Here is a 15,688-nt window from a genome sequence, read left to right as displayed (position 1 = left end):
AACTAAAAACCTACTGTGTAAATAATTAAACCGACCCAAAGGTCTGTGTAGGGGTGTGGCAAGACTTCAGAGCGCATTCTGATAGGCTTGTTGCCTGTGATCTTTGCTACGGATATCAAGGCCTCATCTCATTGTATAAACGGATAAAAAGCTGATTTAAGATAAGGGGCTGCACTTGTTTAATCAATGGAGATGGGATTTCTTATAGTGACTATGTAGCAAAGTCTTAACAACTTCAATCGTCTTACATTGTCTCTCTTAGTAATTAAGGTTTGTCTATTCCACTAAATTGACTTTTATTGTTTTGTTTGTACCCCATATTTTTCATCCCAAAAGACAGACACTATCACATTGTGTGTGTGTGTGTGTGTTTGTTTGTGTTTGTGTGTGCGTGTGTGTGCATGCTTGCGTGCGTCTCTTCATGAGGCGCCACCTGCAGTACATCTCACAGATGTCTGCTTTTTGTGTGTATGCATGTGAGGGAGGGAAAGAGAGAAAAGAGAGGTGCAACAGGTGAAGATGGTAATCCGTATCACTACCCTAGAGATGAGACCTTCAAACTCATAAAAGCTGCTCATCTTTTTTGTAGTTGAAATGGGTATTTTGGGAGCACTCTTTTCTTCTTACCCACTCTTTTCTTTCCTCTTTTGTCTGTATCCCCATCATGCAACATGTCTCTCACCCTTTTTTCTTTTCTGTAGTTCACTTTCATCATGCCTTGACTGCCTTCACTTCTACCCTCACTGTTATTAAGATCCTGTTTCTCTTTTTTAAATACCTTCTGCCCTCCTCTTCTCCCTCCTCATCATGAGTTTTACTTATTTGCGTAAAGTCAGCTAATATCAGACAAAAACGACATGAATAATGGAAACTAATGTGCAGGAAGAGGGGAAATGCCCAAGCAAGACTTATTCTGTACCTTAAGATGTCATTTAAAAAAAAAAATGACAGAGCTCCTCCATATGTTAGGAATTCTATATCTTATGGAAATTGAATGGTGAAAAATTAGGGGAAATGAAAGTGACTTTTGAGTTGAGTCAAAGAATCTGACATGAAATTATCTGGAGAATGTTTCTCTCACTTCTTTGAATTGTAACTTGTATATAAAAATGAATATCATAATATTGAGGAAGTTCAGGTTTCTAAAGTAAAAAGTTGGATTCAAGAAAATATCTCTGGCGATACCATGTAGTATTAAGGAAACTAAGTATATATAAGAGGCATGAAAACGGTCTTTGTCCACAAAATAACTTCCTTCTCTCTCATACTTTTCTTCCTCCAGACCTCACCCCAGAGGAGAAGGCCCGAGGGTTGGCCCGGGCCATCCGCAAGCAGACTGGCGAGGTGAGGGAGCGGTGGGAGCGTCTAAAAGGACATATGGGTGGCTGGCATAGTCAAGTGGAGCAAGCCCTGGAGCGACTCCAGGAGCTGCAGAGCTCCATGGATCAGCTGGACCTGCGGCTGACCCGGGCAGAGGACACCAAAGCTACCTGGCAGCCTGTGGGGGATCTGCTGATCGACTCTCTACAGGACCACATCGACAAGACCATGGTGAGTCACAGAGACAACACTGCTGTTGTGTGCATTATTGCCAACACGCCATACACATCAAGACATTAGGCCAGAAGTTTGATACCCCCACCCTTCTGTACATCATTACAGCATGCAGCACTGAATCAACTTGAATTAATCTAATCTTTTCTTTAACTTTTGGGATCTTATACTGTATAAGACCAACTGATTTAACAGTAAAGTCGGTGCTGCCAATTGTGATTCGATTCAGTAAAAGTATCAGCCGAAACCACACATCCATAACATATGTGCGTGTAATAATGAGAGTGGGATGCTTTTTTTTTTTTTTACACAATTTCCACCTCTCTGTTTTTCTTTTTGGAACAAAACCATTTCATTTCAAGATTTACTTGGTTTGATGACTCTGTCATTGTTGTTTGCAAATGGCACTAATCAAATCTGAGGAAGTCTTTTCCAAGTCCAAGAAACAAGTAATACATTTAGTTTACAAGCAGAAAAATGACAAATGACAATACAAAAATGTTGTGACGAAGGAGAAATGGAGGACAGAGGAGAAACAGTGGCACCAAAAATAGTCAGATAGTGGTTCACATATTTCACAGCAAAGGCAACTCCTTCACTGTTGCATCAATTTGGCTGTCTTTTAAACCACCTTACATCTTAATTATTGCCTCCCCGTGGTATGGACAGTTTTGCCATTTATATCTCCTAATATCATTGTCATAAAGGCATCCACAACTATTAATGTGGAAGCAGTCTTCTCCAGTATATGACACACACAAAGTATGTAGGCATGAAATTGACAGCCACAGTAGATATGAATATTAATGGATATTACAGCACAACAAAACTACTATGATTAGACATCATAAACAACAAAAAGTTAAACAGAAATTAAGATGAAACTTAAGATAACCTACACTACAACCTACAGGAACTCAGTTATTGTTTGTGAAAGCACAAACATCATAATTAAGTAATTAGTTAACCTAAGTTTAGAATTGTTATACAGTTAAAATATAAATGTTTCACACTGCAACAACATTCAACGTTCTGTTCAGACCTTCAGAGAGGAGATCGCCCCGTTCCGTCAGGATGTAAGAATCGTCAATGAGCTTTCAGCAGAGCTGACACCGTTGGACATCCAGCTGTCCTCCACCGCCTCCAGACAACTGGACCAGCTCAACATAAGATGGAAACTACTACAGGTAGTTTAAATCCTCCCGAATCATCTGCACGTGTTAGAGCAGACATGTTTTTTCCCACACATATCTCTTTCTTGCTTTCTCTTAGGTTCTCTGCCCCTTTTTTTCCCACAGCATTCTGCTGCCTAAAACTTGCCTAAATGAATGCCGGTTTCAATATATCTTGATCCTCTTTCTTCCATTTCCTTCATTTCACTACTGCCTGCCTCTGTGTCTCGCTGTGTGCATGCTGATTTCACTTTGTGTCAGCCAAACACACATGGGACTGACCGTTGTCCCTCTACCTGTGTGCCGGTTTAATTTGAATGCAGCTCTGTGCTTGCTGCAACACTTTGTCACTGCACATCAGTGGACACTGTCACAGAACACCAGTCACATTCTTCTCACTTTGCCAGACCCTCCTCCAAAGCACATGGGAGTAGAGTCTGGCTACTCCACATAGCATTTGGGGATGGGAGGAAAACGGTTTATTGGCATTTCTTTAAACCAATCACAATCGTCTTGTGCAGTGCTAAGCACCGGAGAAAAGCAGCAGTGCCGCTGCAAAATAGACTCGGAAGGAACTTGTTTTGGTGGAACATATGTACGTTTAAAAGTTGTTTTAGTCGTGCAACAGAAAACTCAGATTGGACAGATAGTCTAGCTAGCTGTCTGGATTTACCCTGCAGAGATCTGAGAAAAGGTAAAATCGACTGGGGTTTAAAATGGCAACACAAAGGAAGCCCAAGGCAACGGATATCCGGCCTAAATGAGTGAAATCTGGCGGATTTCCCGGCGGCAACGGAGCAATCCCAGAAGTGGAACATCAAGGATATAGACTACATTCTTGGATCACGCACCTGAATGTCTTGGTATGATCCGCTGGGGGACTCGCTGAGTGTTTCTCAGAGTGGAGCATGTCTCTGTCCTGGAGAGAAAGGTGTGGAGGAGTCTCTTTACAAGTCATCAGAAGGAAAGAGAAGTGATGTTTGGTGTGAATTAGGGAGTGAAATCCTTTTATCTTAAGTTTGTATGTACAGTAGGTACAATTCAAATCAGCAGGCATGTGAGTTGTGAGTTTATGTACTTTCCAACACGTTCTCCTTATCAAGCAAGGTGAATGGTCCCATTTCTTAATTTGTTTACACTGTGTCCTCATTAGGCCTGATTTAAACATTAGCTCGGTTTTTCTTTTAGTGATTGACAAGTTATCTGATCTTTAACATATGTACAGTCAAAGTGATGAGCCTTTAAGATTATTGACCAAGCTGACTGGTGATGCCTTTGGTGCCCAGTGGTAGGCGGATTGAATGCAGACCACACCACCCAGCTGTGATGGCATCAATTTGAATGATACCAGGCAGCCAAAGACACTGTCATGGAAACATTTGCAGACTTCATTTAAAGTTTTTCTCCTATACAGCAATGCAGCATTGTTGCTGTCGATAAATGAGCTAGGGAAGAAAAAAAGCAGGAAAGGGAGTTGTGTGTTGAGAAAAAAATGAAATCTTGGAAGGAAAACTAAAGTCATCCCTTTTTAAGCGTGACACTGCCGCAGAGAGAAACTGGGTAGCTGGGCTAATTTGTAGCCTTGTGATATTGCCCATACTGTACAGACACCCACTAATAGTCTTTCTGCCTGGAGAATGACCATAACTCAAATACTGAGTCAGAGGAGGACAGAGTTTCAGTGGACTGCACACTTCTCTCTGTTGTTCGCTCTTTTTATTCCTTTTAGTCTGCAGGAAGGCGACAGTTTAACTAATAAGCCAGGTCTGTCTGTGTAATTTGATGATATGGTTTTCATATGCAGACAGCTCCCATCTTTCTCTCGGTGGGACAGTGGCCATGATAGCCATTAGTGGCCAAAACGTAACTGAGCTACTGGCCTTGTTCTGCCTATTTCCAGGATCCCTGTGTGGACATCTGGCTGCCATAACGCCTGAGGTGTGTGTGTGTGTGTGTGTGTGTGTGTGTGTGTGTGTGTGTGTGTGTGTGTGTGTGTGTGCCTGTGTGTGTGTGTGTGCCTGTGTGTGCCTGTGTGCGTGCTTCAGACTGCCAATACTGTCCTGCTAGTTAGCCTGATGGAGTAAAGCAACCCCACAGACACGTAGGGCACAGGTGCACTGCCTGAGAGGTCAACCCACAGCTTTCTCAGGGGTACAGGAGTGATAACTCCAAGCTGTATGAAGCTCACATTTCACTGAGTGCACTGCATGCAAAGTTGTACTGGCATTGTTGGGAATGATTATCACCGTAATAATTATTATTTAATGGAAGTACATTTCCAGGATAAAGCCTGACACCACGGCTTCGCCCCTCACCTTCCGCTCTCTGTGTGTTGCCATTCTCAAAATCCCTTCGCTATGGGAAACAACAACAAACTTCCAGCTGGCAAGCTACATGCTGAAAATGGCAAGTTTTGAAGAAAATATGGACCATGCAATAAGACAGGCCTGCTTGGTTCTTTCGGTGAATGATTATCTAACAGGGATTTTTTGGGACAGATTGCTGTAGACATAGTAGAAGTACACTTGGTAAGAGCAAATTACCTTTAGCCATGTATCCAGCTAATTTAAGCTTATGTTTCTGTATTGTGTGGACAGTTAACTTTAATATTTCATATTTTATGTGGCATTTTCTTTTGCGGGGTGCCAATGTTCCACCAAGAAAGTTCCAGAGATTATTTTGCAGAGCCACCATTACTGCGTCCGGAAGACAATTGTAATTGGTTTAAAGAAATGCAAAAAACCCAGAGCGTTTTTTTCATCATTATAGGGTATCTACTCCGGACACACTTCTGCCCTAGTTTTTTTTTCAATTGTCTGTCTCACACATATCTAAAAATAAAGGCTTTAGTTTTAACAATACAGCTGTCCAAATGTATTGGCTCGCAACTGTGACCATGAGCACATTCTAGTTTATCTTCTTCTACTAACTTAAATGTGCAACTATACATTGTAGCTCTTTCAAAACGCTCCTGAATGCACTGCAATACTGTGACTGACTGCTTCCAGTGTAAATACTGATGAAGGACGTGCTGCTTCCGCTACACGGCAGGTGTAGACGAGGTGTAACCAGGATAGTGTGCATGTAATCACACTCTGTGTTACCTGCAGTGGGTAAAAACAATGGGATCTATAGATTGGGGCAAGATCTCTTCAGTTAGTTCAAAGTGATTTTCAACTGTGCTATATACTTTCTATACAATGCTATACATATCTGTGAACTACTGTACAAAGGTAAATAACATAAAAAATATGTATATTAACTGTACTCATTTAAGATATGATGCAGTATAAATTAACACCTCTAAACTTGATCTTTGGGTTTTGTAGCAACTCCACTTCCAACTTAATTGCAGTGAAATTGATTTAATTCCAACCATGATGCAAACTCATATGGTTTCTCTGAGTGCAACTTTCAGGCTCACAGCTGACTGTCCTCTCTCCTGTCTGTCTGTCTGTCTGTCCGTCTGTTTGTCTGGTCATCGTGCAGGTGGCGGTGGAGGACAGACTTAAGCTGCTTCAGGAAGCCCACCGAGACTTCGGCCCCTCATCCCAACATTTCCTCTCCAGTAAGTACAGAGCCAATTACCACTCTTAGGCAACTGGAACATTTTGAGGGGACTTGGTTTGTTTCCACTCAGTTACACTGTTTTGCATCCCCCTAATTTTTTTATGTCCCATCTAATCTTTGGCCATAGGCTTCACAGTTATGCTTCACCAGTGGATATAGAGATGCTACTCTCACACACACACACACACACACACACACACACACACACACACACACACACACACATTCAGACAGACAAGTTTGCAGACGAGGCACTTCACTCTTGAATAATGCAAGGCTTAATTACAACTCTCCACTGACTCCGTTCCTCTTTCTCCCTCTTAAGAGTGGTCATTAGCGGAAAGAGAAAAAACAGAGAGTTAGAGACAGAGCTATAGAGAGAAAAGATAAATGCACGAGTGTGAACATTAAACAAAACAGCCAGTCTCTCTCTCTCTCCCTGTGTCTCTCTCTCTCTAATGTCATTTTCTATAATCATACAGCCATTAGTGTTCTTTCTGCTCCTGCTGATTTGCTTTGCTGGCTGTCAGACAGAGAGACAAAATGGACGGTGTTTGATTCAGAGCAGGTGGTAAGCTCGGCCCACCATGCCGTGTCACCATTAGACATGAATTTACCCAGTAAGCCCTGCTGAGAGCTCAGCAACCGCACCAGACAAAACAGCACGGTCTCTTCTTTCATCTTCCGGGCACTATGACACTATCTACTCCATCATACATTCCCTCTCATTACACTAGTAGCTTAATATTCCCTCAGGGATCAATAAAGTACTGCGTCATTATCTTGTCCTATCCATCTCGTATATCTCCCAATCTCGCTTAATCTCTTTCTCCTACTGTCTTTTCATCTCTCTATCTGAGCATAGAGAGGCGGGAAAGTAGGAGGGCGATAAATCAAGCAACATTTCTGCTCCGTATTGCTCTTGAGAGCTTCTTATGTCTTATATCTGGCAGGTTTTAACAATTTCAATTTTAAGAAGTCCTTGGTCTGTCAGAATTTTAATGTCTTCTTTCATATCCACACAGTTTAACATAAACCTGGACACGTGGCACCTTTTCTCAACAGTTTTTTCTCTGTTTTCTCAAATTTATTTTTCCTTTGATGCCCTATTGTCTCCCTCCTCCCTCTTTCTGCCAAGAAAGCAATACCCATTTACTTTTTTTTCTTTCAATTTCATGCACCGTAAGAGTCTCTTTTACATAGATAGACTATGTTATTATGGAAGTGTTAGATGTGAGAATTATTTCAAGTCAAGCCCAAACACTAAATGGATTACTGTATAGCATGGTAAAAATGTGCAATGTTTACAGTATTAAGATGGAGTTTCGATTTTGACTCCTTGAATTTTTTTCTTTCTCTCATCTCTTCTTTTTCTTTGTCTTCTCTCTTTCCTCTCTCTCTCTCTCTCTCTCTCTCTCTCTCTCTCTCTCTCTCTCTCTCTCTCTCTCTCTCTCTCTCTGCAGCTTCTGTACAGCTCCCCTGGCAACGTGCAGTTTCTCAGAATAAGGTTCCATATTACATCAAGTAAGTGGCGAGAAATGGCTTTGATAGCTATTTTTGTGCCTGTATAAATTATATGTATTTGTTTTTTTTGTGTGTATGTGTGAGAGAGACGGTGATTATTCTACACTTTTTGGCATTCAAGGCAGAGCAGTCAGGATAGTGTATGTGAAAATGCTTTTGCTAAAAAAAAAAAAAAAAAAAAACACTTCCTTTGATTTTTTGGTATTTATCCCCATCTCTTTTATTAATGGTTTTAAATTAGTTTCGTGTGTGACCTCTTAACACAATGCATTGTCTATTTGTTGTCATAGGGTGCCCGTCTGTGAGGTGTGAGTACTTGATTTGAAGAGTGATTTTTTTGTCTCAGATTGTTTTGACAAATTGTTAGAGGTCAAACTACGAAGTGTTTTTCTTTTTTATGAAAGCAAAGGTTAGAGAAAAATCTGAAAAATGAATAAATTATGTGTAGCAGAATTTAGTCTTTTTCCTTACCACATACGTGGTACATATCTTTTGACCCCTTGGATTTTGTGACCAATATTGGGGTCGCGATCCCCAGGTTGGGAACCACTATCCTAGAACTGAGAACCTGTTACCTGTAGATTGTGCAAGTTTGTAAAAATATCAGCAGTAACACTTTCCTTATTGAATATGCCTCATGAGGCCAGGACCTCTTGGTCATGGAAGTTAATGCAATCAAGCCAAAATATACTGAATAGTCATTTAATCCTTTGATGACTTTAACTGGCATCTTTGGAGGGAAAATTTATGGGTTTGTAGAGTTCCAACTGTTAAATCCTTCTCAATGTAGACTGAAATATGGGCAGTATCATGCAGATGGAGTCGATATTTTTTATTTTATTTAGCATTTCAAATTTTTTTTATAGTTGACTGTGAAATAGCCCATTATCTCAAAAAAATTTCTGTGTGGAATCTAATACTTTTTAACCTTTTTACATTAAAGCTCCCAGTTGTGTGTATTTTAAAATTCAAGCCGTTTCACCTGCACATTTCTCATTCAGTCCAGCATTTGTACCTCCTTTTGAATAGATAACACCCAACTAAATCCCAGGGGCAGCTTCCCACACTGTTCTCTTAGTGACTTGACAAATTAAGCTCATCGTCAAATTCTTTGCCAAATCAGGCCAAACAGCAGGTTTCTAATAAAACAGGTAGAGAAAAGATTTCTGTTGTGGCAACCAAGACAGCTTCTCTACTGTTCAGGAAATGTATGTTCTGAAAGTTTATAGGACCTCATTATTCAGAAATCATGAAACTTTATGTCAGTAAACTGCTGACTAACCAAACCTGAATTCATCCTTATTTTAGAAAAATCTTTGTGTAGCAGTTTCAGCTATCACTTGTCAGTCCTGCTTTGTTTGTTTCTTTCTCTGGTTTCTGTTGGGATTTAGGGATTTGTGATTTAGGATGATAAAACTGGTGTAATTTATAGGGCTGCCCCGTTAAATCGCCTTGTGCCCCGAGTCTAAATGTCATCGTCTCAGTTAAATTGTCAACTAGCCATTTTTTCTAAAAACTCTTCTTGTGCCATTGTGTTGAGTTGAATGTTGTTATGTCTTGTTATTCATTTTGCTGTTTTTGTTTCTGTGATGTATTGAATGTTGTTTTGTTTGGTGGTTGTATGGTATAGCTGCACAAGTTCTGGGTGGACTCCAGGAAGAATAGCTATGGCTATGGCCCCAGCTAATGGAGATCCCAATAAATCAAATCAAATTGTCCACAGAACAACCCACAATAAAAAGCTTCAGCCACAGACTTGTCTCAGTGATAGGAAAAACGTCTTAAAAAGTTTTAATACAAAGCATTTATATTTATGTTTAGTATTGTCAAAACTTAAATTGGTAACGTTATATTATTATCAGTTAGTGTACAGTTGAGACTGTTTTTGAAGACTCTTGCTTGGTGGTGATTTTAAGTGCTTCTGGACAGCTAATAAAACATTCATCAATCATAAAACCAGCTATTTAAAACCATTGATTCAGTTTATTGAATCATTGAAAATCATGAGTTGAGTTCATTTAGGATGAGTTCAAGACAAAACGTTTTCTGACTAGAGCTGGGCAATATATCAATATTATATCGATATTGTGATGTGAGACTAGATATCGTCTTAGATTTTGGATATCGTAATATCGTGATATGGCATAATTGTTGTCTTTCCCTGGTTTTAAAGGCTGCATTACAGTAGAGTGATGTCATTTTCTGAACTTACCAGACTGTTGTAACTATTATTTGCCTTTACCCACTTAGTCATTATTTCCACATTACTGATGATTATTTATCACAAATCTCATTGTGTAAATATTTTATGAAAGCACCAATAGTCAACACTACAATATCGTTGCATTATCGATATCGAGGTATTTGGTCAAAAATATTGTGATATTTGATTTTCTCCATATCGCCCAGGCCTAGTTCTGACAGACGATAAAGACACAGACAGAGATGGAGAAAAAAGGGATTTAGACAAAGCAAGAGGGGGAGGGACACCTGCGCTGTGTTTGGGCCTGCAGCTTGGCACTAGAGGGGGATCAGAAATGAAAGCCAGAGACGGGCAACTACTTGGAGGACAGGCTTAGAACTTTAAAGTCAACAACAGCCTGTGATCACAGATGTGCCCAGCCAATGAACCTGCATCCGCCCACTCACACAAACAAAACACATGTGCACAAGGGCATTCGCACAAAACAATATACACACACAAACAAACACACACACACACACACATACACACACACACAACACACACACACACACACGTGCATTTAGACACACAAATAGAGATACACATCCTTTCACTGGCAAGGAAACGCTTACACACACCCAAAGATGCATATGAACTCCAACTGGAACCAAACTCACACTCGCTAACCAAACACACACTGTTCTGAGCACACACCATATGTTCAGTCGATGCCTTTAGGTTGGTTGGACCAGGTTTTTCCTCTCCATGGAGGCTTTCACATTAAATTGCCTTTCAGGAACAGGAAGAAGACAATCAATCCTCTTCCCATCCAATCCCCAAATTTTCCCTCAGTGTGTGGCTTTTCATTCTCATTTCATTTTAAAATGAAGATAGTCTGCTGTGCTATGCACTGCCCTCTCTCCGATCCTCTCTCTCACACACAACTATACATGCAGGCTGGTGCACACGTGCATGCAAACCCACTTAATTTGCAACTTGAAAACTGAACTCCAAATCCATCTCCAGAACTAATCATAGGTTGCTTTCAGTGCTGTGACATCCTTAGGACACCCGTCTTGACACATTCATTTCCCCAAACCCCTCCTTGCCTCCTCTTCCATCTCCTCTCATATTCTGACTCTTTTCTTTGGGCTGACAATGGGCCCCTGATTAAAACCGCGCCTTGTCCACCCCCTGTAGTGATGAGTTCGGGTGACATATTGGGGTGGAAAAATCAAATGGCTTCATGCAAGTTCTGTGCCTGCCATCTCATGCTGGCAACCTCACATGCTGTCCCATTTCACCCATTCTGACACTTCTGGGGAGGGCTCACATGCCTTGTAGGCTTTTTGAGGGGAAATATAGCAAGACTACATATCTGCAAAGATTAGAGAAAGTCTCCTCTGAGTTCCAAGGCTTTTCTGGATGTGCTGTCTGTCTGTGTTTTTATCAGAAAACATTTGGTGGGGTTGGTTGGACCTAACAGAACAGACAGCCTTTATATACACATGAGTGGACATTATGCATCCCTTTCTCAGGGTGGTGTGTAGGACGGAATTTGCCAAATCAGGCCAAACTGTATTTCAAAAGCAGAATATTGAACTTTGGGAGGGAAGGGGTTCATTTTTTTAAGAGCAAAAAAGAGGCAGAGGAGGAGACGTGAAACCAGAGAAAGACAGAGGATGTCAGTTGGTGAATGCAGGCTCTTCTCACTTGTCACAGTCTGGCAGGTCGCTGTCACCAAAAAGAATAGTTCCTGAAATCTTCCTGTTGCTTACTCATATATTTGACTAATTCTGTCCCTTAGGACATCCAAATATGCAAGTAATCTTTCATCTGCACACTCATGATTATTGATGCCACTCTCTCAGTGCGTGACAGCTGTGCAGAAGAAGTTGCAGCTAACAGTTTGATGGGATATTTCTACCCCTTGTACTATAGGGCATTGACATTTTCTGATCTTTTACTGTACCTTTTGTAGGAAAGACAGGCATAGTCGCTAGTTGTGAGGAAATTGTGGTTATGGTTAATTATGAAGCAGAAGAAAGAAGTGAATAATTAGCAAAACCATTTTAACCTTCTGTTGGACTTTTGGACTGTGGCATTTACATATAAATGGAAACGCTACACTGAATATGTCAAAGGAAATAGCAATTATTTTTGATAAGATTAATTGTTATTGTGGTGATCCGATAGTCTGAGAGTCAGACAGCGCACTTCTGCCAGATGTTTTCAGCTTCCCTACATTGCTCGCTTGTGAGAGAAAAATTTCATAAAAACATCATGTGGAAAGTTCTTTCCCCCCCACCCACAGTACCCTAGTGGCTGCATACATTTTATTCTTTCTCCGACTGCTGCAGTGTCCCATTCCGTGACCTCATTTGATTTGTTGACGCTTACTCTGAGATATCATTTAATGATGTTTATGAAGGCAAATGCCACAGGAAGTACGCAAGACCCAAGCGGCTTCATCCCCAGATGCCCTCGCTCACAGTTAGCCAGCTCCTGAAGTATCAGGAAAACCGCCGTTTCTGATCAGCAGTCCAAAACAATAGAATTACTCATAGAAAACAGAGAAAAACAGTTATTTTGTGTTGCTCAACCAATCAAATAATGCCCCTTGATTTAGCAGGTTTTATAGGGTGCTTTCACACCTAACCTCAAGTAATTCTGGTGAGTTTACTTGTTTGGTTTTGGTTCATTCAGGCTGGTATTAAAAGCTGTCAATCAAACAACTTAACCGGGACTGCTTGAAAAGGTGGGTCTCAGTCCGCTCCTCATTGATCTCTGGTGCCTTTACATTTGGGGTGTAAAAGCAAAACAGTCCCTATGTGATCTGTTCATTTGTAAAAAGCCAGTGTTAACACAAACCAAATTACGGGTGTGAAAGCAACCTTAGATTAAGATGGCCTCATTCTGGGTTGTTGTTCACCGAGGATGTACTGCTGTTATCCCCAAGAAGCTTTCTCATATCTGCCCAAAAATCTCTGTTTTTGTCCCCTGCTCTTTAATATTCTCTGATTCCTCTCCTCTCGCCTGTGAATGTTTCCCGCTGTGTTATCTAAACTGTAGAAGCTTTGTAGTAACTGTCAACAGTTATCTTTTTTCCTCCTCCTACAGGACAACAGAAAGATTGCTTAGGCATTACAAAGGGAATGCATTGAAGGGAAAGTGTTGAGTACAGTTGAACCTGACAACTCAGTCGTCCTCATTATGGCATTCATGAGTTATGAGTGATGGAAATGTGTGTGTACATAAATATGATACAGATTTGTGTAGCGAGTTGATTGTGTGTCCCATCCCATTATTGTACCAGGTCGATTCATGTCTCTGATGATCTACACTTCAATGACACAAATGTTTATGGTAATAGCTGTCAGCCAGTTGTGGCCTGGATGTCCAACCTTCTTCCTCCTTGTGTGTTTGTGTGCAGCAAATAACAGTAAATCCCCTGACGTGGATTCATTGAAACCATCATTCAGGCAAGCTCTTTGTAATGTAAAACACAAGCCTGTCCTCAGCCCTGAAAGCCCCAGGCATTAGCAATGCCCGTGCAGGTGGGAAAGGGTTCAGTCTGTATGGCCATTGAATAGCGATGAACGTCTGTGTACGCGGAGGGCTCCTGTCGGCCACCTCAGTTCACTGTCAGCACTCCACTTCACTTCCTGCTGCCTGTCAGTGGAGAGCGAGCCATCACAGAAACCACAAGGGAGCCTCTGCATTCAAAAACAGACTTTTATTTAAAAAACGTCTTCCAGAAATCTTCTCAAACATTGCACGCAGATCTGAGTGCGGCCTCTGACAGCCAGATGCCTTCTTGAAACACAATCGCAGCCACATCACGGCCCGCAAAGCTCAAATAGATGCACTGATTGGCAGCCGCAGCTTGAGAAAAGTCTGACTCTTTGCTGTCCTGTGTGTGAAGGCGACCATGTTTGATCAGTTGTAGCACAGTGTGTGTGTGTGTGTGTGTGTGTGTTGACGCCAGTGGCTCCTGTTCTGTTTGTGTGTCAGCTTATGTGTTTTTGTGCTTAATGGTCTAATGGTTCTCCTCTGTTGTTGTGGTTTTCAGTCACCAGACACAGACAACCTGCTGGGACCATCCAAAGATGACAGAACTCTACCAGTCACTCGGTAAGACACACACACAATCACTCAGGGCCAGGTGTACTAACGCTTTTGCGCCCACTTCAGGCGTATTTGTTTTGCAACATCCGTGTAAAAGCATGACTAGGTTTGTACAAACCACACTTAGGTGGGAACTGAAAATGGCAAATTCCACTTTTCCGTGTCATGCATATGCATTCACGGGAGGGTCAAGGGGAAAGTGGGGGTTTCCCATAAAGAGATGGGAGGGGAAGCGTAATGTGCGCCTAATTATGTATTCCGCGGTATGTACAAAAACCGCCTGTGACAGCGCGCAAAATTCTCCGCCTCTTAAAAGCAGGTGAAAACCAGCCGGAAGCGGGTTTCCTTGCATATGCCTCCTGGTGAAATGGCAGCAGTAACCCGAGCAAGACGAAGACATAGGCCAAGGAGATGAGCTGAAAAGATTTTTGCCAGAAGGATCACACTTTTTCAGTTGAGTGAACACAAAATCATGAAGCGTTATGCAATATTGCACTTACTGGAAGAAATCAAAGATGACATTGAATCTTCAACTCGGCATTCACATTCCATTCCAGCAGTTGTTAAACTCCTCGCTACATTACAAATATTGGCATCAGGATCATTTCAAACAGTCAAAGCATCAGCAGTGGGAATATCTCAGTCTGCACTCAGCCGTATCATAGCACAAGTACCTAACGCTTTGCTATAGCTCAATTTACGGTATAGTGGGCGGAGAAAGACGCTGATTACCCGATGAACTGCAGGTTTGGTAAATACGACGTAAGCTGAAGTATCACAGCGTGTGCTTTCTGCGGGTTGAACATGGCGCTGATAACGCTACATTCGCAAATGTACGTACATCTGGCCCTCAGTGTCTTCAGGTCCTGAAATAATTTTGAAGGTCAGTTTAAACTAATAACAAAAACCTATTTTCTCAGTTACCTCTATTGATACAGTATCAGGCCAATCAGAGAGTTTGGCCATGTTTTATGATATTGCATATACTGCCATGGAGCTTTCCTCCACTGCAAAACAACCAAATATTAAAAATGTCATTTAAAAAAATGTAACTGCAACATTTCTGACTAGATCCTGGATCCTGAACTAGATGTTCCTGTCACTCTGGATAATCCACCAAATTCACTGTGAACTGTTTTATAGCATTTCTTTCGTAAAAAAGTTCCAATGAAAGGTTTTCTTGTGAGGGGTCGACAAAATCTTGTAGACACATTTCTCTCTTGTCTAGTTAGTTTACTCCAGTTTACATTTAATTTGATGTAAATTGCACCTTGATCTTTTCGTGCTGTTCATATCCATATGCATGTGTTTGTCCCAGTGGGGGGGGGGGCTAGTATGACCGTTCTTTAATGAGCAGCCGGATAAGTAATAAGCTGTGAAACTTTGGAGTGTTTGCTGCAGGCCAGCAGCTCAACAAATAGCACCGGCCCCCGCTGAGACAGAAATTACTAACCTAATTAAGCAGTCCACATCAGCCACTGCTCTCCTCGGTCATCTCCGTAGACAATAACTAACAAAAAGTCAGCTTTCATTGAAGACAGAGGTCCTGCTTGTG

At 41.4% G+C, this 15,688-nt stretch overlaps 1 protein-coding gene across 10 annotated transcripts in view; it reads left to right on the top strand.

The window, feature by feature from the left end:
• The window catches only part of utrn (utrophin), a 181,355-nt gene that overhangs the window by 120,003 nt on the left and 45,664 nt on the right, over window positions 1-15,688 (top strand). For all 10 annotated transcript variants that reach the window (XM_028605476.1, XM_028605468.1, XM_028605469.1 and 7 more), the window contains 5 exons: window positions 1,283-1,551; window positions 2,595-2,741; window positions 6,216-6,294; window positions 7,760-7,820; window positions 14,078-14,139. In XM_028605476.1, coding sequence (XP_028461277.1) covers window positions 1,283-1,551; window positions 2,595-2,741; window positions 6,216-6,294; window positions 7,760-7,820; window positions 14,078-14,139 — 618 coding nt within the window. The remainder of the gene's footprint in view (window positions 1-1,282; window positions 1,552-2,594; window positions 2,742-6,215; window positions 6,295-7,759; window positions 7,821-14,077; window positions 14,140-15,688) is intronic.

The sequence above is a fragment of the Perca flavescens genome, chromosome 18, assembly GCF_004354835.1.
Source record: "Perca flavescens isolate YP-PL-M2 chromosome 18, PFLA_1.0, whole genome shotgun sequence".
NCBI classification, from domain to species: domain Eukaryota; kingdom Metazoa; phylum Chordata; class Actinopteri; order Perciformes; family Percidae; genus Perca; species Perca flavescens.
Note: the sequence above shows the minus strand (reverse complement) of the source record. Positions and strands in the feature narration are given on the sequence as shown.